The sequence below is a fragment of the Camelina sativa genome, chromosome 17, assembly GCF_030686135.1.
Source record: "Camelina sativa cultivar CO46 ecotype springtype chromosome 17, ASM3068613v1".
Lineage (NCBI taxonomy): Eukaryota > Viridiplantae > Streptophyta > Magnoliopsida > Brassicales > Brassicaceae > Camelina > Camelina sativa.
This window is the reverse complement of record NC_141896.1, coordinates 5,251,579-5,275,560: the sequence shown is the minus strand read 5'-3', so window position 1 is coordinate 5,275,560 and position 23,982 is coordinate 5,251,579. Positions and strand designations below refer to the sequence as shown.

Genomic DNA, 23,982 nt, shown 5'->3' with positions numbered 1-23,982 from the left:
TCTTTTTTTCTTTCTCTGGTTGCTTCGCTGTCTCAGACCATAGAAGACTAATTGATTGAGTAAACTAATATAATACAGATTAGAGTCAGTTCGATTTGTCTATGCTTTTGAGAACCAGAGAGATCTCTATCTGTATTTCATGTTAATGAGCTGTACAAGCATATTGTACTCCACTATTATTTCTTTTTTTTTCCAAATTATAAATTTTTTGGATGTCACGTAATCGAAGTTCGAGTATAAGAAATTTATCAAACTAAAATCCATTTAAATTTGTTTTTTTAATTCTGTGTTTTTCAGCATTCTATATTTTACTATTATAGTTTACGTGGGTTCTATTGGGGATTGGGGATTTTAGAAGAAACAAAAAAGAGAGTAATGTTGAGACAATTTGACATGTTGTAGTGTTGGACAAAAGAGAACAGGAAAAGAAAATGTATGATGGGCTTTGAGTCCGTTTCGTTTGATAATTGAATAGACTCGGCGCAAAATAGTTTGGCCCATATAATTTTCGTATATTGAACCCACGGAAGATGTATAGAATTTCTACTAATAAATAGTAAGAGTTATTTGCCCAAAAAAGGAAATAGTAGGGTTAATAACACACGTTGATCAAGCAATCCTCTATATTTATTTCAAATTTTTCTCATCTGGACTTCTAGAGTATGAGTATCTATAAAGATTTAGACATATATGAGTATACCTAAGGTTTAAGTAAACATACACTGTACGTATAACGGCATAAGAAAATTTACTGGAATATGTTAAACCTATAAATCAGTTTCGGGTAATCCGAATTTGGATATGTTGTTATGTTCAAAAATTGTGTTTTTTCTATCTATCATGTATGGATTAACCTTCTATTAATACTTAAATCATTACAGAAACTATTGTTGTCAATTATTTCCACCTACATATTCGGAGTAGTTAGTTAGTATTAGTTATTACGATCAAATGACAAAGAGAAAGAGTTGGTGCATTTTAACTGTACGTAACCAACTGTCTATTAATGGACGTTGGTCTTTAACATATTATTGATTGACGTTGGCCACTAAAATATAATCATATATTTAATGTTATTTCCATTTTCAGATTTCTTTATTCATGTGTCCAAGAGAGACAGGTTGAGTGTACCAATTTCTATATTGCATTCCCTATAAGTTTTATCGGTCCATTTAGTTTTTTTTCTCTCATGAGACTCCCATCTAATTTGCATTTTCTTTAAATGACATTTATTTATTCATATTTTGGGGGTCTTTTATCTGCTTCTCAATTTGACACGCGTCCATGAAAATAAACATAGAATCTTGGTGTTTTGCATTTCCTCAGAATTAGATGGACTCTTAATTGCCTCTAGCTATATAAATAGTGGAAAAGGTCGAAACCATTAATTTCAAGTTTTCGACCATAGCTTATCACAAACCTTTTATAAAAAAAAAAAAAAAAAAACAACCCATATATTATCATATACATATATATACGCATACTAAGTGAGAAAATTATACTCTATATTTTGTTTAACTTCAATTTTCTAATAATGTTGGCTAGATTTTGGTCATGGAGATTGTTTGTTGCTCTCTCACTTTTCGTCCATTCTCCAATTTGTTCTTCTGACAAAGGTAATCATATTTATATACTACAAACAGATTTCTTATGTATTTGTGTATTCATATCATAGTACTGTGTTACAGCTTACCTTTTTGGTCGCAGCTCCAAACTACTCCTTCATGCGGGAGGCGACAGGAAGTCCGAAGACGGCATACTACGACTACATTATCATCGGTGGTGGGACCGCCGGGTGCCCTCTAGCCGCAACGCTGTCTCAAAACGCTAGCGTTTTGCTGCTCGAACGCGGTGGCGCACCGTACGACAACCCCAACATCACGAGGCTCTCGTCTTTCGGAGCCGCTCTCTCTGACTTGTCTGAGGCCTCACCATCTCAGCGTTTTGTATCGGAGGACGGCGTCATTAACGCACGTGCTCGAGTTCTCGGTGGCGGAAGCGCTCTCAACGCCGGCTTCTATACACGTGCTGGCACCAAATACGTCAGGTTAGTGCATCTAAAATACTAATACGCGTGCATGTGTGTATATTTACAGGTAATACATTTCTCACCTATTATGAAATATTTAATATAGAAGTCTTTTCGTCGACTTTATCTATAAGTCATTAGTAAATAATGCATAATATCTTGCGACCGTTTTCACAACACCATAGGTTTGAATGTCTACACAGTCTAACTTAAATCATTCTTGAAATGGCGGTTTTAGTATGTGCATGATGCATAGTAAAAATATAAAATTCTCGTCCTTACCATAGTTCGAGTGCTTTGAATAACAAAAAAAAAGTACTTTTTCCACTTTCCACAAGTCTCTCAGGATTTTGGCCCTTTCTATATCTAAAAAGTTACCATCATGGAAATAAATATTTGATCAATTCACATGGGCTTTAATATATGTAGGACACAGATGATAAATACAACTATATTCATTATATTCATTTGTACATGATAGTTATGATTGTAGTTATTTTTTTCCTTCTTTTTTTTTTTTGTTGGAAAATTAGTTATTATTATTGTTGCGTTTGGTCCGTCCACGTTATAATATAATTAATACGAATTGAAATGTTGTTAGGAACATGGGTTGGGACGGAGCGCTAGCGAACGAGTCGTACCAGTGGGTAGAAGCTAAAGTGGCCTTTCAGCCTCCGATGGGGCCATGGCAAACCGCCGTGAGAGACGGCTTATTGGAGGCTGGGATTGTCCCTAACAATGGTTTCACTTATGATCACATCAATGGCACCAAATTTGGCGGTACTATTTTTGACCACAACGGCAATAGACACACCGCCGCCGATTTGTTAGAGTACGCCGATCCCAAGGGTATTACGGTTCTTTTGCATGCTACTGTCCACCGGATCTTGTTTCGAACTCGAGGTACTTAATGTAACATTAATTGTTTAAAATCACCGAATAAATAAATACATACAATGTTAGAAGTTGGATATATATTATACAACTAAATACAGTTTCATGGATTTAAGTTTGTAAGTCATCTTAACTTTTTTCTTAATAAATTGATATGGTTTGATTGACATTTGTGCAAAATCAATGTCTTTTTTTCTTCACTATATATTTCATGTCAATTCTCTTAGTCCATTACTTTTGTTCATAAATCGAGTCTTGCTTACCATTATCACTTTATTCTAATTCATAATTTTGTTACCATTATATCATATGATTAACTAACTATCAAATTTCCAATTATTCACGTTTAAGGTACCACCAAGCCTATAGCTAACGGAGTTGTGTACCGAGACCAGACCGGTCAGGCCCACCGAGCTTACCTAAAAGAAGGCGCATTGAGTGAGATTATCCTCTCGGCGGGAACCCTTGGGAGCCCACAACTTCTGATGCTAAGCGGCGTTGGTCCATCAGCTCAATTACAGGCCCAAAATATCACGGTGGTGATGGACCAGCCTCAAGTGGGCCAAGGCATGCACGATAACCCTATGAACGCCGTGTTCATCCCTTCTCCGGTCCCGGTCGAGGTCTCACTCATCGAGGTTGTGGGGATTACCGGCGAAGGAACATATGTTGAAGCCGCTGGTGGTGAGAATTTTGGCGGAGGTGGCAGTGGATCATCTACTAGAGACTACTACGCAATGTTTTCACCAAGGGCAACACTACTAGAGTCAAATTCAATGACCAAATTGTCACCAGCCCAACCTTTTCAAGGAGGCTTCCTTTTGGAGAAAGTAATGGGACCACTGTCAACAGGTCACTTAGAGATCAAGACCCGAAACCCGAAAGATAACCCGGTTGTAACTTTCAACTATTTCCAACATCCGGACGACCTAAAACGTTGTGTTCGAGGGATCCAAACCATACAAAGAGTTGTACAATCTAAGGCGTTTTCGAGGTATAAATACGCGGATATGCCGTTTGAGTATTTGCTTAACCTCACGGCGAGTACTCCAGTCAATCTAAGGCCGCCTCGAAGTGGTCCTGGAGCCTCGTTGCCTCCATCAGCTGAGGAATTTTGTCAGCATACGGTTACAACTATTTGGCATTACCATGGAGGATGTGTTGTGGGTAAAGTGGTCGATGGGGATTATAAAGTTATTGGTATCGACCGACTTAGAGTCATTGATATGTCGACCGTTGGCTATTGTCCTGGGACAAACCCTCAAGCCACCGTTATGATGCTTGGCAGGTAAAATTATCACATACGTATATATTATGTTGATGTTTGTATTTTTTGGCTAAAGGCTAACGATTTTTCCATGACTTGGTCAACAATATTCGCATGCAGGTATATGGGTGTGAAGATCTTGAAAGAGAGATTCACCAAAAAGTAGAGTTTTGGATCGGATCAGGGTTTGTGGAAACGTTGTATTAAAAATTAAAATGAGATGCATTGCAAGATCTCTTTTTTTTTTTTACATCAATATCAAGATACTGATAATATATATTATTCTTAGTAATTTTCTGTTTGGTACTCATTATTGGACCAACTTGACGTGCATACGAATATATTTTCCAGTACCCTCGTCCTTGTTCATATTTTGAAAATTACACTGTATTATGAAATACAGTTCAGTGTAATTAAAACTCACAAGGGTTTTTATCACCAGTAAAAACTTTGCAAAAAAAAAAAAAAACTAACAATAGTACAAAACGGAGCACAGTGACACAAATATATACAAGCCAAGCAGAGATCATAGGCAAGAACTCACGATAACTAAACACAAAACATTTTAAGCTCACAAACCCTAAACTTTAATAACACCCATTTCTCAGTTTTCAAACTCCTCTGTTCCAAATTCTGGTTTCAAGACCCCAACCTTTCTTCATTTTTAGACTTTGATCTCTATCTCTTTTTTTTTTTAAATCTCTAGCTTCCTGTTAGGTAAAGAACAGGCGAAAGTGATTGTTCCTTTATAGACAACAACTTGACTAGAGATTCCTTTATAGACAGACATCAACTCCGGGAACTCTGCTTTAATTTCAACTTGGTCGTATCAAGCTCATTATTACTCTCCGGAGATACAATCACTCTCGCCTGTTCTTCGAAGTGAAGTTCGGGTCAAAACTGTACATCTACAGTCTCTAGCTTATTTTTAATCCGATTACCCCACCCTGTCTTATTTATGTTCACAAGCTAGCCCCATAGGTTTAAATTGTTGTTTGGCACAACCTCGAACCAATACGTGACATGAGAACGATTCCTTTAAATTAGTTTGGTGACTGAAATTACGAATATTTTACTTTTGTAAAGAAACTACGTTTTTATGTGTTAAATAAAGAAAAAAAAAAACAGAAAAACGATTTATCGGTCGAAAAATTTTCAAATTCTCTTGATCTGATTTTTTATAAGAAGATTTATATCACAATTAAATACATTATACATATACATGCAGATGTATATAACATAAAGCCGGGCCAATACATATCCCACAACAAAAGTCAAAAGGCCACCGAACTTCTCAAAACCCCCCACCCAAAAGAAAGGAATAACAAAAAAGAAAAAAAAGAAAAAAAAAAAAGAGAGAAACCCCATTTGGGTTAGTAACCAAAAGCGTAATTTCAACGTCAACGGAAATTGGCGGTGGCTTTGTAAGTCTTACCGGCGCTCCAGTTAGACGGGGCAACGTTCCAAGCATAGATGGTTTGACCTGTGGTGTAAGAAGTGACCCTGAAAGATAGAGATTGACCGTAGAGAGACGAAAATGCTTGGTAAGACGCTCCCCAATTATGGCTCATGCTGATCCAATTCGTCCGGCTACCTTTCACGGCCATGCTCTTGATATCTCCCGCGCCACCGACGTTCATCACGAATATGAGAAGCCAATATGCATTGCCTTGGAATTGAAACCTCATACCTCCACTCCTTTGGCATGGCACTCTATATACATCATCAATCACATATATTAGTTATTAAGTTTTGGAGTATACATATATATGAAGTTGAATAACTAAACTAAGTGTCGTAACGATAAATACCTTCGGTATGCAACTGGGATGATACCAGCCCTCCAATTAGCGAGTTTCATAAAAGCCGGTTTAGCCATATCGAAATGGGTTCTAGGAGGATTGCACCAACCACCATTGTTGGAGTCTTGGTACCAATTAGGAGGGCAAAGGTTGGTGGCTGTGACCACCGTTGATGGATTTCCATAATAACAATGCGGTGACTTCATACACGTTATTTGAAAACATTGGCCGCATCCGTAACCGTCTTTGAACAACGTTGTGCTTAGCGCTGCTGTGGCCACACCGTAGCCGCTGTTAAACAGGTTTCCGTACCCACACGCACCACCTGTATATGTACGTACAGTTATTAAGCCCATTTGGTCCTATGTGTGAAATATTGTGATTAATAGGTTCGGTTTACAGAACTGCAAATGAAATAACTAGTTTGTGCTACGGATCCAGTGAAATTTTCTGTTTGAAAATCCTTTTTAAAGTTTTTACTACATAATTTTTTTTTTGTTAATCATGCGGAGATATACAAAAATGTTGGACAGGCTTCATGCATGGTATATGCAAGAGAAGTGAAATGAAAGTTGTTAAGGTACCCATAGTTTCACTAGCGGTCTCGTCGCCGTAGAAAGTGGCGTGAGCATATCTCCATGGGCCTGGTCGATAGTATCCAGCGACGAACTCACCGGAGATGGCGAAAAGGACAAAAACTATCGCGAAGAATTTGTTGAAACTCCAAGAACTTGTGATTGGACCCATCTTTATGTTTCTTTTTGTTCGATGGGTTTTATTAATTAGGGTTTGTGTTTTATTTGTTTGTTGATGAAGTTATCGGATTTGAGACAATCTTATATAGAGGGGATTTTTCAACGACAGTAGTGGTGGCTACGTGAGGGTCACTATCCTTTTTTGTCCGTTTATATTGGAGACTTTTTTGTCCGTACTGGTTGGGATTTGTTTAATTTCATTGAATTTTTGCCATAGAAAATACTAAATAAAATTTATAAAAAAACAAGTCAATTGTTGTTTAAGCGAGCAAAATTTTATTTATAGGACAAGTTGACGTGCGGGCAAGTTCTCTATAAGCGCGCGGTTCGTGTACCGACTCTATCCAATCTCTATACGTGCGTCTATGTATTTTCAATGAAACCGTTAAAGTGAACAGCAGACATTCATTTTTGATTTGTCGTTTGTCAACGATTTACGTAATTAAATAGAAATGGGCAAAAAAAATGTGTAAGATATATGCATTTATGATGTTTTAATACTTAAATGATTTATTTTTATTTTGTTTGTCAGCATACTTGAATGATTTATTCGGTAGATTGTATTGGAAATTTAAGTTATAAAATTTCGATTATGGTTGGTCGATGTTGAATGTTTTTGACAAATACATCCAACTCTTCTATACATGTATCAAGTTATCATGAATTAGTTTGAAATTTTTGGGTATAGAAGTTTCAAACAAAAACTAATATGTGAAAACTTGTTTTTATATATATTAACCAAAGTTATTATTGTAAACATTCTGATTTTCTAGCCAATTGTAATGTTCCGAATAATAATATTTGACTAAATTAGTCATACACTCATACATAATGTGTATTGTGGGAAATTCTTCTTCTTTTGGAAATTGCCTTTTAGTTAATTAACTTTATATATATAAATATAGATAATTTAGTTATATACTTATATAATCCCTCTCGCCGTCCGTACTGTTTGCTAAGAGACTGTTTGTCTCTACGAGGCTATGAGTTTACATATTGACCTTTCATTTTTTTTTGGGTGGTCAAATAGAAAAAAGTTTCAATTTCGCTATCTCATTGGCTTTTAAATACTTTTAACTCTATGAAATGTAACGTTATATAATAATGTAGTTTTCAATCGTTATGATTAAAACGTTAAAATTTATATCAATCCTTTTAAGTTTTTACCCGTATGTTGATAATTCATCAATTTTAGGCGACGTTTTAGAGCTGCCATATATATATGAATGTGAGAATAGAAGGGCAAAGATGTGAGACAGATTTTGATTGCATCATACATTTGGAACAAATATTAAATACCACTATGTATATATATATATATATATATATATATATATATATATTCAGTGAAACATTTGGAGAAAACCGAAAAGAAAAAATATAAAAGAAGAATGTACATCACAGTCGAAATAAGTTCATATCAGATTTTAAAAATAAAATAGTATATGCTAATCACTTTTAACACACACACACACACACACACAAAAAAATGCTTATCAAACAAAATATCCTTGTGTTAGTGTAGCATGGTTAGTGGCAACGAGTTGACTTAGGTACCATTACTACGACAACACAAATGATTGTATACCGTAACTGAAATCAACTTCGTTCTTAGCCACTTGGCTGAAACCGGACACTCACTCAATCGAGTTGAACGGTGAACATCAAAGGCTGGTCCGCGAAGAACGCTTTCAAGTTAGCTATAGCAACCTCTGAGATATTGTTCAAAGATTCTGCCGTCATTCCAGCAGCATGTGGAGACAACACAACATTTTCAAGACCAAACAGTTCTTCAGGCACTTCCGGTTCATTTTCAAACACATCCAAACCCACTCCCCAGATCACTCCATTGACCAGACACTTCACCATCTCCTTCTCATCGATAAGCCCGCCTCGACCGATGTTTATTATAACCCCATTCTTCCCAAGCGTCTCCATCACTTCTCTGTTCACAATGTGGTGTGTTTCATCAGTAAGAGAGCAGCAAAGGATGAGAAAATCATTGTCGGCTGCTAAGGAGAGAATGTTGGAATAGTAAGCATATGGTACGTCTGGTTTGGGGTTTCGCGAGTTGTAAGAGATGATGCAGCCAAAGGGTTCGAGTCTTTTGGCGACTAGAGAGCCTATGCTCCCCAATCCAACTATCCCTACTTTCTTTCTGTTTAACTGCAGTGGAAGGTCATAATCAGAAACATATTGTCAGAAATTGGACTATTACCAAAAAATAAAAAGAGAAATAATAATAATGTTGGAAACAAATCTTTTACGCATTGATTTTAAGACATAAATCTATAAGCTTTATAAGATGTTTTAGGTGATAGCGCAGAAAATTTGTATAATTTTGCTTCTTAAACCTTTTTAATCAATTAACCAAAATGAATTTTCTATAAAATCAATACATATATATATATATATAAACCAAATCAAAACGAAGTGTTTTATAGTCTAATAACTTTATCAAAGAGAATATATTGTCTCAAACTGACTACCTTGCATCACCAATCCATAAGAGATATATTGCATGCGGAACCCTTTACTAAATGAATTATATCACATTAATTATTGTGAATCCCATATCGACGGCATGTTGACACAAATATAATTTACAAGGAACATGCAATGATTCTTTCACCGTAATGCAACGTACCTAGAATTAAGGCAATTATGATTAATAATTAATTAAGATCTATAGTTTCTTTGTAACTTCTGTTTAATTATTTTCTTGTTAGGATGTTTTAAGAAAGTTAAAAATAACCTTTTCATAAATAGATTTTCATGTTATAGGTTTAATACAATTTTGACATGGTGAACGAAGTTGGGAGAATTTCAACTCCAACACTTACTTTGCAGCTATAGGGTTGAAACATAGAAACAAATATTTGAACAAACCTTGAAGCCAAGTGGATAGTCCCAGAGTCTCGTCCACTGACCAGACCGAACATATCGATCAACTGCAGCAATGCGGCGGATGACGCTTATAAGCAAACCAACGGCAAGATCCGCAACGTCTTCCCCATACGCGTCGCCTGCGTTCGTAATAACAACTCCGCGACGCCTACATTCGTCGAGGTCGACGTGATCGAACCCCACGCTGGCGCAAACCACTATCTCGAGAGAAGGGAGGTTTGATATGAACTCAGCGGGAATGGGAAGCCTACCGAGGCTGACAACGGCTCTGACGGAGGCAGCATGACTGGAGAGGAAGTCCTGGAGTGAGTCCTCCAGCGAGGTGTGGGTGTAGAGAGCGGTGAAGCTGTGACGACTCAGATGCTCATCTATAAAATCCAGAGCCGGAGGACGGTGAACGAGGACGACCGGTGGAAGTAAAGAAGACTCCTCCATCTCAGAAACCTTACTGTTTCATTTTGTAAGTTCCCATTTACTATATATATATATAGTATACTGCTGATCAATTCTTGAATTGGATTTTTTTTTTCCTGATATGTTTATTTTGAAAATTATAGAACATCAAATGGCAAACAAAACCGGAATGGAAGAACCTACAAATGATTTTAAAAAGCAATAATGTGCTGACTGGGCAACAAATTAGCTAGTGAAATACCTAATCAACTTGTTTGAATTGGTTAAAATAAATAAAAATTGACAAGTAATACTTTGATGTCATTTAGATTATTGACCTATGATGTTGAGGTTCTATAACTTGGTCTTTCTTTATTTTGTACTGACTTTTATAAGTGGGTCTTTTTTTATTTGATTTAATACTGGCTTTATACGTGCATTTCTGTGGAAATATCAATGCTTGGATACTTTAAACGGCAAACATTCGCTTTTCTCTTTTCTTTTGTTCTTTGTCAGTTATTTACATAAATGATGAAATTATACAATATAGTATCATATTCCAAACACAACACACCATTTCAACTCAAAGAAATCAATGCAGTCCAAAATGGATATGTTAATTATATTTTATCGAGATGAATTGCCTAGACCGATTGAAATACCTTTTTTTTGTACGTCAATGTGATATATATACATGAGCTTACTTCTTCATCTTTCAGAAATTTACCTTTTATATACAATAAACAAATTTACTTTGTCTTCGAGACGAAAACGTATATATGACGATATCGACACTCAGTTTGTAATTCGTGCGGTAAGCGATAAAACATCAACGACTCTCCAAAATATATCAATTAATGAATAGAAGGGATGGTCGAATTGGTTCATCTTCACGTCTCAATGTCTCTCTTCTTACATATATATATATATATCATTTAGTTTTTTAGATAGTTCTGTTGCACCTCATCATATGTATTTTAAAGTTTGTTTTGATAATATCTTAAACGAAAACTTTAAATACACAAAGCCAAACCATGTTGCATGAATACACTTCCTTTGGCTTTTGAATTATTTGGTTAATAAACAATAGATTTAATTAAACCGGACGCTCTCTCAATCCAACTGAACCGGCGAAAGCAAAGGCCTGTTCGAGAAAAACGCCTTCAAGTTAGCTAGAGTGATCTCTGCAACATTGTCCAAAGACCCTTGCGTGGCCACACCAGAATGTGGAGACAACACAACATTCTCCAAACCAAACAACTCCTCAGGAACTGCCGGTTCGTTCTCAAACACATCTAAACCAGCACCACCAATCACACCATCGACCAGACATTTCACCATCTCCTTCTCATCAATCAACTTCCCTCGTCCCACATTGATAATAACCCCATCTTTACCAAGCGACTCCATCACTTCTCTGTTCACAATGTGGTGCGTCTGCTCCGTCAGAGAGCAGCAGAGAACGAGAACATCGTTGTTGGCTGCTAAGGAGAGAATGTCGGAGTAGTAACGGTACGGAACACTCGGTTTCTCACTCCTTGAGTTATAAGAGATGACGCAGTCAAAGCCTTCAAGTCTTTTAGCTACAAACGATCCAATGCTCCCAAATCCAAGTATCCCAACTCGCTTGCCGCTTACCTGTATCAACAAAGATTACTTACTCATACCAAGACCCACCCACAAACAAAACAGAGTACTCTGTAGCTCCACATATAAAAGCTATGTCTTTTAAGATCACTAACCTAAAAGTTTTCAACTTTACCCCTTATCTAAGCTACATCTTAACCCTAGACTGATTAGAAACAATCCTTACTTCTGTTAAAGAATCAGAATTCCAAAAATTGAGACTTTGAGAGTGTTTTGATCTGAAACAAACCTTGGACCCTAGTCGGAACTCTCCATATTTCTCCCAATCACCGGACCGGATAAATCGATCGCCGGCAGGGATACGACGGAGGACGCTTATAAGCAGCCCGACGGCGCAATCCGCGACGTCATCCGAGAACGCGTTGCGAGCGTTAGTTACAACGACGCCGCGACGCTTGCACTCAGCCAAGTCGACGTGATCGAAGCCGACGCTTCCACAGACGAGTAGCTGGAGAGAAGGTAGGTAAGAGAGGATCTCGGCGGTTACAAAGAATCTGCCGACGACGACGAAAGCTCTAGCTGAGGAGGCGTGACGAGAGAGAAAGATCGGGAGTGGTTCCGATGAAGTGTCAGTGTTGAGGATTCGGAAGTTGCGGCTGAGAATCTCGTCCATGAAATCTAGAGAAGGTGGTCGGTGAAGGAGTACGAGCGGAGTATCCGAAGCTCCCGCCATTGATGTTTGAGATGAACAAGAGAGAGACGAACTCTGTATGGTAAAGTTGTTGTAGCAAAGCAAACTAAATAAAATGATTCGTTGGTTGAACTTGAGCATCGTATCATAATCATAATTAATTAGTATCTTTTTCATTATTATATTCGTAATTACGTTTACTCAAACTTAATAGCTGTCAAAATTAATTTATTACTAGTATTAGACTGAGCCTGAGGGAATTAAAACATTATGAATATCTCTAACGTATTAATCTAAATAGAGGAAATAAATGATCACATCTACCGAATTAATCTAAAATATTCTTTCATTCGGCTTTGTGTAGGAAAAAAACAATTTATACAGATTTGTTTAATTAATTCAACTAATTCAAAGTTCAAACGGCATCCGCATCAAAAAAAAACAAAATAAACATTTAGAAAAGAAAACAGAATCAATGTGTGGTGGTGGTGGGGCAGCTCTGACTTCAGCTCTACTTCCACTATAAACTTGTGACAACTTTTGGACTTTGGTCCGTTGGTTTGATTCGAGGTGGGCTTGTAGAAAATTTTCAACCCAAGGGGACATGCTTACACTTAGTCGGATTTAATCCGAATACCATTGCCAATTATGAAAACAAAGAAAACAACAAAACCTTAATTCCCTTATTGAAGTACATTATGAACATACATATATATATATGTATGTAAAAGAAATAAATTTACCATGATGTTCCCATCTTGATTATATTTTCTTGAAGCTCTGAGAAATAAACCTCTATTCCCTCCCCGCCAACCTACACAATTTATCGTGTTGAAGATGGATTAGTAATAGAACTCATGTTTTTATCTCTTTTCTCGCTGACCTCTTTGATCTTCTTTTGTAAGTCTTTGATGTATTTCACTGCTTCTTCAACGTGATCTGATGAAGAACGTTTACCCTATTCACGCAATAGAATCTTTAAACTTCAAACCAAAGAAAAAATATAATTAAGTAATGTATATACCTTAATGTATTGAGATGGCAATATATGTCTTAGGTCCTTGAAAAGAAATGTGACTTCTTGCCTTCTTTGTTTCTCAATCTCTCTTGTTCGTCGGTTCCTGATCCTCTTTTGTGGTTTCACAAATTATTCGCTTTCCATCGTCTTCAATATGGGTAATCGGATTAGATGGATTAGGTTCTTAGAGTATTGAAGGAGAGAACAAACTAGAGAAATCTAATTCATCTTCATAGACAAAGTCAGGTGTGAACAATGGAGAAGATGAAAAATCCATAGGATTGTGATGTCTTTTGTAGTTGTGGTGGGAATTTTGTTGGTGATAAGAGAGTCTTTGGGTTCGTACGAGATAAAATATTTAATTTATTTAAAAAGGCTTTAAAAAAGATTTTAACCTGAGCTGTTCTTTTAGTGGCTAATGGCTATTAATTAGAGTAGGAGCCTATATTGAAATATACTAGTATAATTGATTTAAAAGGTGTTACATAAAAGATATAATAACAATGGAAAAAGGTTAAGCAAATTAAGTTGGTAAGATGAAATTTAAGAAAAAAACTAAATTTATCCATAAAAATGTTATTTGTGGAATCGTCCATCCATTGTTGCGAGAAGTTAGATTCACTTGTCATGAAAAATAAAAATATTCATCAACTGTAATGAAATAAGATTCAATGATAATGTAATAGTTAACGATAAAAAGACCTACCTTTCGAACAATTTTATTATTTCCAATTTCTCTTCATTGTTTTTGCCACCACTTTTTCTTTATTTTTTTAATATTCATCTCCTCTTGTATCTATTGACGGTGTTTCTTTTGATGTCTTTTTCAGCATTTTACTAGTCATTTTTTTCTTCTTTGGTTTTAATTCATCATCTCCTCCATGATGAGCTCCATCGTCTGGTTTTCTTTACCACTCTCCTATGTAGAGGATGCAAGTTAATGTTTTTTTTTTTTTTTTTTTTTTTTTTTTTCTAAAATCAGATTATATTAAAAAAAATATAAACGTTTTTACAAAGCTTTGATAAACAGTTTGTCAAACTAGTTTAAAGAACGAAATCTCATTTATTAAGGGGGTGTTATTAGAGAGATGATTTCTAAATCCATATGGAATTGTAAATTTTAGAAATCAAAACAAATGGATTTTGAAATAACATGTTTTATCCTTGGATTTCAATCATTCTATTTTACACTATCAAATCCATTCAAATCCATATAAAACATAATGTGGATTTTGAAATCTAAAAACAAATCATTAAATGAATAACAGAGGATTTTAAAAAGTATTTGTAAATCATGGAACCAATAACACATAATTTTGATAAGTATTTTAAAATCAATGATTAAATAACACATGATTTTTGTTTGGATTTCCAAATCCATCAAAATCATACATCCAATAACCCCCACTAAATTTCTGCTTCAAACCAAACTTGGATGTTAGAATCTCCACCAATCCTAACTACAAGAAGTATTTGTCCACTTCAGGAAGTAGTATGTTGTCATCTGATAATAGATATCCTTTAGCCAAGTCGGAGGACCTCGAGCTACAGAAGATTGCATGATGCGTTCTTTGACCACCCACACGGACACGGCCAACTCTTTGAGATGGAAAGCTCCTTTATTGTCAATGATTCGTATGATCAAGCAGGTTACAAAAATGGCAAACGACATTATATAATTCTTAGGCCGGCCAACAAAAACTTAATACAGTATAGACATATATTAAATGGTTAATAATAATATATCAAAGAGTGGGACGAAAATAGTTATTCTTTTAGTCATGATGGCATGGGAATCTAAAGTATTCGTAACATCAGTCATACTTTTCTGGCCGGGGACAGAGACCAAATTTATTAAAACTGATTATGGCTGGTTATTAATTAGTCAAGGAAGCAAATCCGGTTAAAGGATTGAATCTAGTCAAAAATTGGTCGAAAAAAACTACATACATCTGTGAAATCACGAATTAAATCAATGATTTTTCATTGTTCATTTGTTTTCCAAATAATTTTTCGGATTTTTTTTTCTTTTTTTTATTCGTTTGTAGCTAAAATCAACTAAAAAAAAAAAAAATTCTTTCTAGACTTCTCTCAAATTCTGGCTATGTTCTTCTAATTGATCCAATGATTTTTACTGTTACCTTACAAGTTTAGCATTCTCTAAATTACGTGAAAAGGAAAGGCCATCAACAATTAAAGAGAGATTACGTAAACCATCACGTTGGAGTTACATAATCTCTATTTAATTCGTGACCATGCATGTTGGTGGCCATGATGAGTATCACATTCAGCAAAAAGTCATGATCTATATACACTACCTCTAGGAGACGTGACAAGATAAGTTTAATTATGCAACAAATCCTACTATATTAATTGGGAAGTACAAATATGAAATTAACCTTAAATGTGTAAAAAATTACATTCAATTGCCATTAGTAAATCCTACTATATTAATTGGGAAGTACAAATATGAAACTAACCTTAAATGTGTAAAAAATTACATTCAATTTCCATTAGTAAATTTTAATTAAGCTTAATTAATTAATTTAAATAAATATAATTAACTAAAAAAAAACTCACAGATCAATATTAAAAATTCTAAAAAAAAATAAAAATATATATATATATTTTCTCTCTCTAATAAATTATGGACGAAATTAGTAAATATTTTTTTTAAAAAAATATAAACCAATCAATTTTAAAAACAAAGATTTTATATCAAAGTATAAAATATAATTATATTTAATAATTAAATTTGAAGATTTCAAATTATGATTCTCCTATCATCTTTATTTTATTTTATTTACAAATTGTTTGGAATTTTCATATAATACTTATTATTAATAAAATGCAGAATTTTTTCTACATATGTTGTGATTTGAATTTTTAAAACGAAGATATATCACTCAATCTATGAAAATGTGTGTTTTAATTTCCATATTGGCATATTGGTAAAACTAAATTTATATAGATGATAAATTATAATTTTTATCTGCTCACAATTATAATAATAAAATTACTATTTTATATTTCACAAAACAATGCTGCAAATACAACAAACAAACAATAGAAAACTGAAATAATACGTCAAAAATAAAATACTATAATATTCTAAAATAATTAGTATTCAAATAGACTAATAGATTTACAGAACAATTAAAAATAAATATTATTTCAAACAAAATAATATTTTTTTAAAAATATAACAATAACTTTTATTATTATATTATAAATTTTTTTAAAAATGTTGACCCGTGCTTTAAGCACGGGATATCTGCTAGTATATATTTTGTTTTCGTTAACAATACATTATTAATTTCTTTTATTGAAACATATTACATATATATTACATATATATTATATATTATTAAAAAAATCAAGGAAAAATTAATATAAATATACATATGAACTTCTTCCCATCTTCATTATCTTTTCGTGAATCTCTGGAAAATAAACCTCTACTCCATCCTCCACCTGCCAAAGAACTTCTCTAAAATATAAATAATATTTTTTGTTTTTTCTAATAATAATAGTTACACTATATTTCTCATAATTCAGTACTGAAAGAATATTATAAATAAATTACCTCAGAAATAATGGTGTGTATGATTCTTTGTGGCTGTCTAGTTGAGATGCAACTAACAACATTAAGACATTGCTCTTGAGCCAGAAGTTGAAGAACACTTGAAAGAAAAGATTCGTGTCTGTAACAACAACTTACTACGATCTCTAATCCGATCAAACAGGGGCTAACCACAACAGCCATGTGTGTGTCTCCAATACAAGAACAAGTTGACGATGGGGATGATGCTAATGATCTTGTAGAACATTTGCTTGTTGAAGAACGATGAGTAATAGTTCTCTTGATTCGGTCTCTTTTCTCACTGATCACTTTGATCTTCTTCTGTAAGTCTTTGATGTAATTCGCAGCTTCTTCGACGTGATCTGAGGAAGAACGTTTACCCTATTCACGCAATATACAATCTTTAAACTTCAAACAAGTTAAATAAAAGTTTGTATAGGAATCTAATTAACAAGATAAGTAAGACTAGGAAAAGCGCTCACCTTGATGTATTGAGATGGCAATAAATATCTTAGACTCTTGTAAAGAGACGCGGCTTCTTGCCTTCTTTGTCTCTCAATGTCTTTATGTTTAGCTCTCTTGTTCTTCGGCTCATCGACCCCTTTCCTGATTTCACTTGTTATGGTCGTCTCACAGACCTTTTGTCTTCCATCTTTTTGAATCCCAGCACAATGAATGATCGGATTAGGTTCTTGGAATGATATAAGCCTTGAAGAAGTGACCAAACTAGAGAAATCAAGATCTTTTTCATGAGAAAAATCTAGTGTGAACAATGAAGAATTTGCAAAATCCATACGATGATGCCTTTTTTTCGGTGGTTGTGGGAGTTTTATTTTTGTTTTGGTAAGAAGAGAAACTTTAGGTGCTATGCTGTTTGTTGGTGTATAATTTCGATAGCAATGCTGTTAGTCTTATTTGAAGAAAAAAAGAAGTTTGTGACATCAAAAGAAAACAACGTTAAAATCTCCGAAAGATACGATGGAGTGAGTGATACTAATAAAAGATTATATTTATTTGGGAAGGCATCATTTAAAACGATTTAAGCTGTACATTTAGTGGCTATTAACTAATATGGTTACGCAAGGAAACTTACATTTAAAATGTGCTTCATCTTGCTTGCATATCTTTTGTTTCCTCCGACAGTAAAAGTTCCTGAACTGATAAAGGATTTTAACTTTAAAAAAAAAAAAATGGCTTCAATGAATTTTAACTTAACAAGAAATGTAAAAGTTCAAAAATAAAAGAGCCAAATATAGTTTCAATAATTTCTGTTGTCAAAAAAAAAAAAAAGTTCAATTAATTTCTCATGTACTACTCCCTAGCCTCCTATATGTTCTGTTTATTTTTCTGCAATAAAACACTTTCTCGTAACTATGGCCTATAGAAATCCAAGAAAAATCGAAGTTTACAATTTTGATATTTACTATATAAAAGAATCTAGAAAAATACTCTTAAAGAAAAACAAGATGAAAATTATTTAATCGAATTAAATCAGTATTTTATGGTCACGTACATTATTATTAAGTCAATGTCATTTTCTAGTTTACCAAAGATGCCGAAATACATTATTTAATTCTTAGGCCGCCTAGAAAACATATAGTCCTATTTTCTATTACTGCGTTACTGTTTTCATCAAGGAAAAAGTTGTTTTTTTAAGAGTTTATGTCAAATTCATGCGAAAAATTATAAATTTTTATGTTGTCCAAAAATGGAAAAATATATTAAATGAATATTTTAATTAAATAGTACTAAAAAAAAAGTTCAATACTATGTTTTATTTATTTTGTCTCTTACATGATTGCATGGTGTCTAAATAAAAGATTCGTAACATCGATCGTACTCTTTTTTGGGGGACAGCGACCCCATACCACCATACCAAAAGTCTAATGAGCGCATAGCAAAACTGATCGTTGTTGGTTAATCATCAAAACATTTACTTCAATCACCGGAACATATACCAGTACCACCATACTGATCTGGTTTAGACATGGATTTTGGTCATAGTCTGTCAAAATTAAGGATATATGTGAAATCGCAAATAGAAAGAAAACAATCACCAACTCAAAGTCCTTCCAAGTGTTTTATCAGAAAATAAAATAAAATAGTAAACAGTCCTAATTTCAAGTTATTTTTTTTACTCATTAGACAAATGTTCTCGTTCAAAACTCATCTCAAATTTCGACTATGTTTTCTTATCTTTGACTTAAGTTTTGTGTCTTACAAGTCCAACACTATCTAATTTATACAAATGCATTAGCAAAAAGAGTAACGAAAGAGATAAAAGATCACCGAATGTTGGATGGAGTTACACTTACATGAGAGTCATCAATATATATACAGTCCGTTACTTTAGCTCACATACATTATATATTTATAAAAAAACTGATCACTAATCAACGATCGCTTTCAAGTCACGTATAAATAATGTAACATGGTTGATATTAAAAAAATTCGCTAATCACGAATTTCTCAATGATAATGGAGATTAAGAAGGGTATTTATATATTCCAGAATATTCATATATAGGGGGCAAAATGTAGTCTGATTGCGAATGATGACGCGGACACTTGAAATAATTTTGCAATAATTGGTGGATTTTAATGTATAAAGGGACTACATACTGACTGGGGTCAGGGTTACGTCTGATACTTCCATCTTATAGGGATAATGGTCCATTTGATTTTTTACGTAATCGCGTGTGTCATTATTAGCTATGATCATAATTCATGAACATGTATGTTGGCAATTTTGGAAAAGGTCATCATAGTCATGAACATGTATGCAGCTTGGCAATTACGATGGTGGTGACACAACTCACAAGTGCTAACACACATACACACACTATCATAATTAAAAACTACAGGTTTGTTGTATAAAAAACTACAAGTGTTTTGTACTATATTAACACAAAACAAATTGCTAATTATATATATTTAAATTGTAAAGTAGCTAATTATTTCAAACGCGATTGGTTGATTCAACCGGTTAGAAATTTATTTTGACCCAAAAAAAAATATTTATTTTTGCGAAAAATATATATATATATTTGTAACTAAAAATATTACTTTTAAAATTTAAAAGGAAAAATTAGAAATCGAGAGGAAGAAGAGATGGCGATGGCGAGGAAGATAACCAAAGAGGAGGTTGTAGAGAAGCTCAAGGACGACGGTGATTTTGACCGTCTCCGCCTCAAGATCATACGCCGCCTTAAGGATAACGTAAACCCTAATTTCTCTTCTTTTTTTTTTTTTTCCGCCCTTCTTCGCATTGCATCTATGGATAAATTAGGACAGACCTGTCATAAAAATTGGAATCTGATTTGCCTCAGTTTTAGCTATCCGTGTGGAATCTTGAGTTGGTTTGACTTTGAGTATTAGCGAATAAAACAATTAAGAAATTAGTAATTTTTATTATAAGTTTGATGCAAAGTTTGCTCTTTTGGTTCCTTATAGACTGAGAGAGCCCAATCCTCCATGAGTGGTTTTAGGTACCTAACTCAGTTAGCTACTCGAATCAAAACATTAGATCTTTTTTTTTTTGTGTTTTTTTCACTGTTTTGTAAATGTTGTCACTGGTAGAATGGTTAGTTGTGTGCAAATAAATGTCTCAGGGAAGATTTGTGTTAAGGTAGTTTGGTCATTGATCTTGATTCTGGAACAAGTGTATCTGTAGTTGCTTTAGAGACGTGGAAGTAAGCAAACCAGTGATGATTTGGAGAGTTTATCAAAATGCCTTAAAGTAGTTCTTAGCTGAATCAGATCCTAGAGGATATAGTTTTCTTATAAGTGTTAGATCACAGCTATGGCTGATTCTCCCGGCAGTTCTGTCAGTATTACTTATCAGGATTTGGTCAAGTTGCTCGTAGTTGATGTATTCTTCACTATCTTTGAGGAGTCTTTTTTATACTAATCCATCGAATATGCGTTGTCAATTCCACAACTTGGTTAGAACTTTTAGATTAAGAGTGAAGGTTACTTCTTAGCCAGAGAAGGTAGTGTGAGGCAACAGTGTTTTGATAAACATCTCGAGCTTTCTTCTTCTGGACTGCCTGTGTTTTACATTGTGTTCTGACTTCTGACTATTAAAACCGGGAACTGGATTGCAGGAGGAATTACGAAACAACATGATATCCGTTGTCAAGGAGTCAACTGCTTTACAACGACCGAGTGCTCAAAATATGAATACCAGACAACTCTCTGATGCCATATTCAAAGAAGTCGGGTTAGTTAACAAGGCTATTCATCTTGACTCTTGTTGTTGTAACCATTTATGACAAGCATTACTAACAAAAAGATTTGGATTGTTTGCTTCTAGGAGCAAGATGCTTAGCCAGCTCTCAGATGAGTTATCGGGTATAATAAGATCAGAAGACGGGGTGAAGAATGAAATCAGAGAAACAGTGCAATCCGTCTACGCTACACTATCTAACCCAGGAGGTGGATCATCATCCTCTAGAGAAGTAGAACATAAGATTTCAACACCAGTCACAAAATCAAGAGCTGATTACAACACCAGTCCAGCGAGTAAACAAAAGCAAGAGCTGATCCGAGGAGTTGTAGAAGTAGAAAACAAAGGAGAAGCATGTAGTGATGAAGAAGAAGAAGATCCTGAACTCCCTCCTGGTTTTGGCTAAAAATGCAAGTACATTGATTTTTTGTTCACAAATTTTGTTATACAGTAAAACCTCTATAAATTAATAAGTTCGGGACCATGAAATTTTATTAATTTATAGAGGTTTTAATTTATCGATAAATTAATAATTATTAATTTATCGATAAATTAATATTTTATTAATTTATAAAGATATTTTCTCATTTTCATAAATTTGAAAATTTTTGACTACAAAATAAAATACTTTTGTTATCATTTACATTTTAAAAGAAGTTTCTTAGTTTATAATCTTGGCTATCGTAATAGGATGAAATTCAATTGTTTACTAGATTATCTAGGTAAAAATGATAAATGTTAAAAGTTTAGAGTTTAGAAAAATTTGCTACTACTATCCTTCATGGTAATGATGAAGTCGAAGAAGATATTGCAGTACTTTTAGAACCAGTTACTAAAGAATCAATTATTACATTTAGGACTCTCTATAATTTTTGGATGCGATTTGAGAGACAACAATCGAAAAGATTAGTGATGAGCTCCAACAAGAATGCAAATTCAAGAATAGGCAAACAACCATAGTCATATTTCACTATAATTCTTAAATTTATATGAATATATATATATATATATATATATATATATATATATATATACTAGTTTAGTTGATTATTGTAACATCCGCGAACCAATTTTTGTAAATTTGGTGTGGGTGTCGATCGACACCCTTGGTGGCATCGATCGACACCATGTTTTTCCGGTTTGGTCGGGTTTGATTTAATTGTCGATTGGTTCGGTTTGGTTCAATTAAAATCCCTAAATCGTGTGTAAAAGGGGAAAACGACCCTAGGTCGTGTTATTTTGTTGGTAGTCGCCGCTTTTGAGAGAAAGAGAAAGAGAGAAAAGAGAGAAAACGTTTCTGTGACTTTCTGGGTTTGTTCTTGGGGTTTTTGGAGAGATCTGAGGCTGTAGGAGGGTTAGCTGTTGCTGGAAACGAAGGGGGAGCTTCTGGAGGTGTTGTTTTCCACGTTTCTCAATCCAATCTTCCTGTTCTTGAGGTGAGTGCTTGACCATGGTTGATCTAAGCATGAGATCTCTCTTGTTTGTGTGCTTTCTTTGCTGTTTGTGTTGTTTTGTTGCTTGGGTTCGTTGTTTTTGTGATTCCCAGTGATTTCTGAGGTAATTGGGTGAGTTTGAGACGGATTCGAGATGATTGGGAAGGAGAGTTCGATGTTCGGTTTCGCGCAGATCGTGTCTGCAGAGGAGGCATCGATCGACACTAGGAAGCATCGGTCGACACCATTTGGAGTGGCATCGGTCGACACTGTTTAGCATCGGTCGACACCATTGTTTGTAGCATCGATCGACACCGTGAGGCATCGGTCGACACTGGTCTCAGTCGAGACTTGATTTCCTGGTTTGATGTATTGTTGTGTGTTGTTTGTTTTGCTTAAACTTGAGGGTCTCATATGCTTGTGTGTATAACCCAGTAGATGGGAGGACGGCCTCACTAAGTATTTATGATAATACTTACGCATCTCAATTGTTGTTTGTGGTGTGCAGGTATGTGACGTGGAATCATGGCGATGAGGAGGAGGATGAACTAGGGTCTCGTTTGTGTGTTGTTGGTCTTTGTTATATTGTTTAGGATGGAACCTTGGATAGAGATATGTTAGGTTGCTGGATAGAATGGATAGAAGTGTTATTGTATTGGTTTTGTATTATTGATATGTTTCCGCTGTGCATGTAATTGGATGTTGGTTTATTATTGGTTGGTTACCGTGTGTGGGTTGGTTTGTTTAATTAAGTAGTATGGGATACTTAATTATATCTTGTATTTAATTATTAAAAAGAAAAAAAAGAAAAAAAAAGGGGTCGGGTTGTTTCATTTTGGTATCAGAGCCTTTACGGTTCTAGGATGGTTAAATGGATGGTTAGAGCGGTTAGGAATTTAATTGGGTGAATTATTTTCCTCTTTGCTTGATGCATGATGTTGTGTGATGGAATTGATTATGAGTAGTTAGTCAATTTGTTTGCGGTATGGAGTCCTAGTATCATCCTCTTCGAGCCTTCAATGAGATTCCACGGTAAGATGTGTACTCTATGTGCGGTTTTTGAATTGTGTGCTTAGCCTTCTGTTCTGGGTAGTGCAGATGGCTAGAGAGGGTGCTGTGGGTCGCGGTCGTGGTCGTGGGCGTGGTCGTGGTCGTGGTCGGGGACGAGGTCAGGTTCCTGAGGCCAGTGTGAGTGTAGCCCAGAGCATGGCCAGTGAGGAGGTGGCGGAGTCACAGGTTCATCCTAGTGTGTCTGGAGACCAGGCTGGTTTGGGTGACGGCAGGGCGGATGGGCCCGGTGTCGGTCACGGTGTTGCCCCGGGTGTGGGGGTTGCAGCGGGAGGTGCTCCAGGCAGGGAGGATGTCTTGATGGACTTGCTAGCTCAGGTTTTGCAGC

At 34.9% G+C, this 23,982-nt stretch overlaps 6 protein-coding genes and 1 long non-coding RNA gene across 7 annotated transcripts; 2 read left to right on the top strand and 5 right to left on the bottom strand.

Annotated features, from left to right (window-relative positions):
• Positions 1–1,119: 1,119 nt before the first annotated feature.
• LOC104759187 (protein HOTHEAD) lies at positions 1,120–4,500 on the top strand. The gene is made up of 5 exons (XM_087495275.1): positions 1,120–1,616; positions 1,708–2,047; positions 2,631–2,932; positions 3,275–4,211; positions 4,311–4,500. Exons 1-5 carry the CDS (start codon positions 1,535–1,537, stop codon positions 4,354–4,356), a joined length of 1,707 nt encoding a protein of 568 aa, XP_087351401.1. The 5' UTR covers positions 1,120–1,534; the 3' UTR covers positions 4,357–4,500.
• An 842-nt stretch (positions 4,501–5,342) lies between these two features.
• LOC104755525 (expansin-A7-like) lies at positions 5,343–6,798 on the bottom strand. The gene is made up of 3 exons (XM_010477925.2): positions 6,577–6,798; positions 6,002–6,317; positions 5,343–5,903 (listed from the first exon to the last, which is right to left on the bottom strand). Exons 1-3 carry the CDS (start codon positions 6,737–6,739, stop codon positions 5,591–5,593), a joined length of 792 nt encoding a protein of 263 aa, XP_010476227.2. The 5' UTR covers positions 6,740–6,798; the 3' UTR covers positions 5,343–5,590.
• Positions 6,799–8,109: 1,311 nt separating this feature from the next.
• LOC104755524 (glyoxylate/hydroxypyruvate reductase HPR3-like) lies at positions 8,110–10,150 on the bottom strand. Its single transcript, XM_010477924.3, has 2 exons — positions 9,637–10,150; positions 8,110–8,913 (listed from the first exon to the last, which is right to left on the bottom strand). Exons 1-2 carry the CDS (start codon positions 10,087–10,089, stop codon positions 8,389–8,391), a joined length of 978 nt encoding a protein of 325 aa, XP_010476226.1. The 5' UTR covers positions 10,090–10,150; the 3' UTR covers positions 8,110–8,388.
• Positions 10,151–11,018: 868 nt separating this feature from the next.
• Positions 11,019–12,503, bottom strand: LOC104755523 (glyoxylate/hydroxypyruvate reductase HPR3). The gene is made up of 2 exons (XM_010477923.3): positions 11,924–12,503; positions 11,019–11,685 (listed from the first exon to the last, which is right to left on the bottom strand). The coding sequence occupies exons 1-2, from the start codon at positions 12,500–12,502 to the stop codon at positions 11,161–11,163; spliced, it is 1,104 nt and encodes a 367-aa protein (XP_010476225.2). The 5' UTR covers position 12,503; the 3' UTR covers positions 11,019–11,160.
• A 150-nt stretch (positions 12,504–12,653) lies between these two features.
• LOC147923344 (uncharacterized) lies at positions 12,654–13,609 on the bottom strand. The gene is made up of 3 exons (XR_015586765.1): positions 13,350–13,609; positions 13,069–13,283; positions 12,654–12,938 (listed from the first exon to the last, which is right to left on the bottom strand). It is a non-coding gene; the product is annotated as an uncharacterized LOC147923344 (long non-coding RNA).
• A 3,021-nt stretch (positions 13,610–16,630) lies between these two features.
• LOC104759186 (transcription factor bHLH55-like) lies at positions 16,631–17,932 on the bottom strand. The gene is made up of 3 exons (XM_010482143.3): positions 17,409–17,932; positions 16,930–17,307; positions 16,631–16,817 (listed from the first exon to the last, which is right to left on the bottom strand). Exons 1-3 carry the CDS (start codon positions 17,718–17,720, stop codon positions 16,731–16,733), a joined length of 777 nt encoding a protein of 258 aa, XP_010480445.3. The 5' UTR covers positions 17,721–17,932; the 3' UTR covers positions 16,631–16,730.
• Positions 17,933–19,614: 1,682 nt separating this feature from the next.
• On the top strand, positions 19,615–21,750 carry LOC104755520 (uncharacterized). The gene is made up of 4 exons (XM_019239236.2): positions 19,615–19,789; positions 20,008–20,144; positions 21,032–21,147; positions 21,241–21,750. Exons 2-4 carry the CDS (start codon positions 20,037–20,039, stop codon positions 21,557–21,559), a joined length of 543 nt encoding a protein of 180 aa, XP_019094781.1. The 5' UTR covers positions 19,615–19,789; positions 20,008–20,036; the 3' UTR covers positions 21,560–21,750.
• Positions 21,751–23,982: the final 2,232 nt, after the last annotated feature.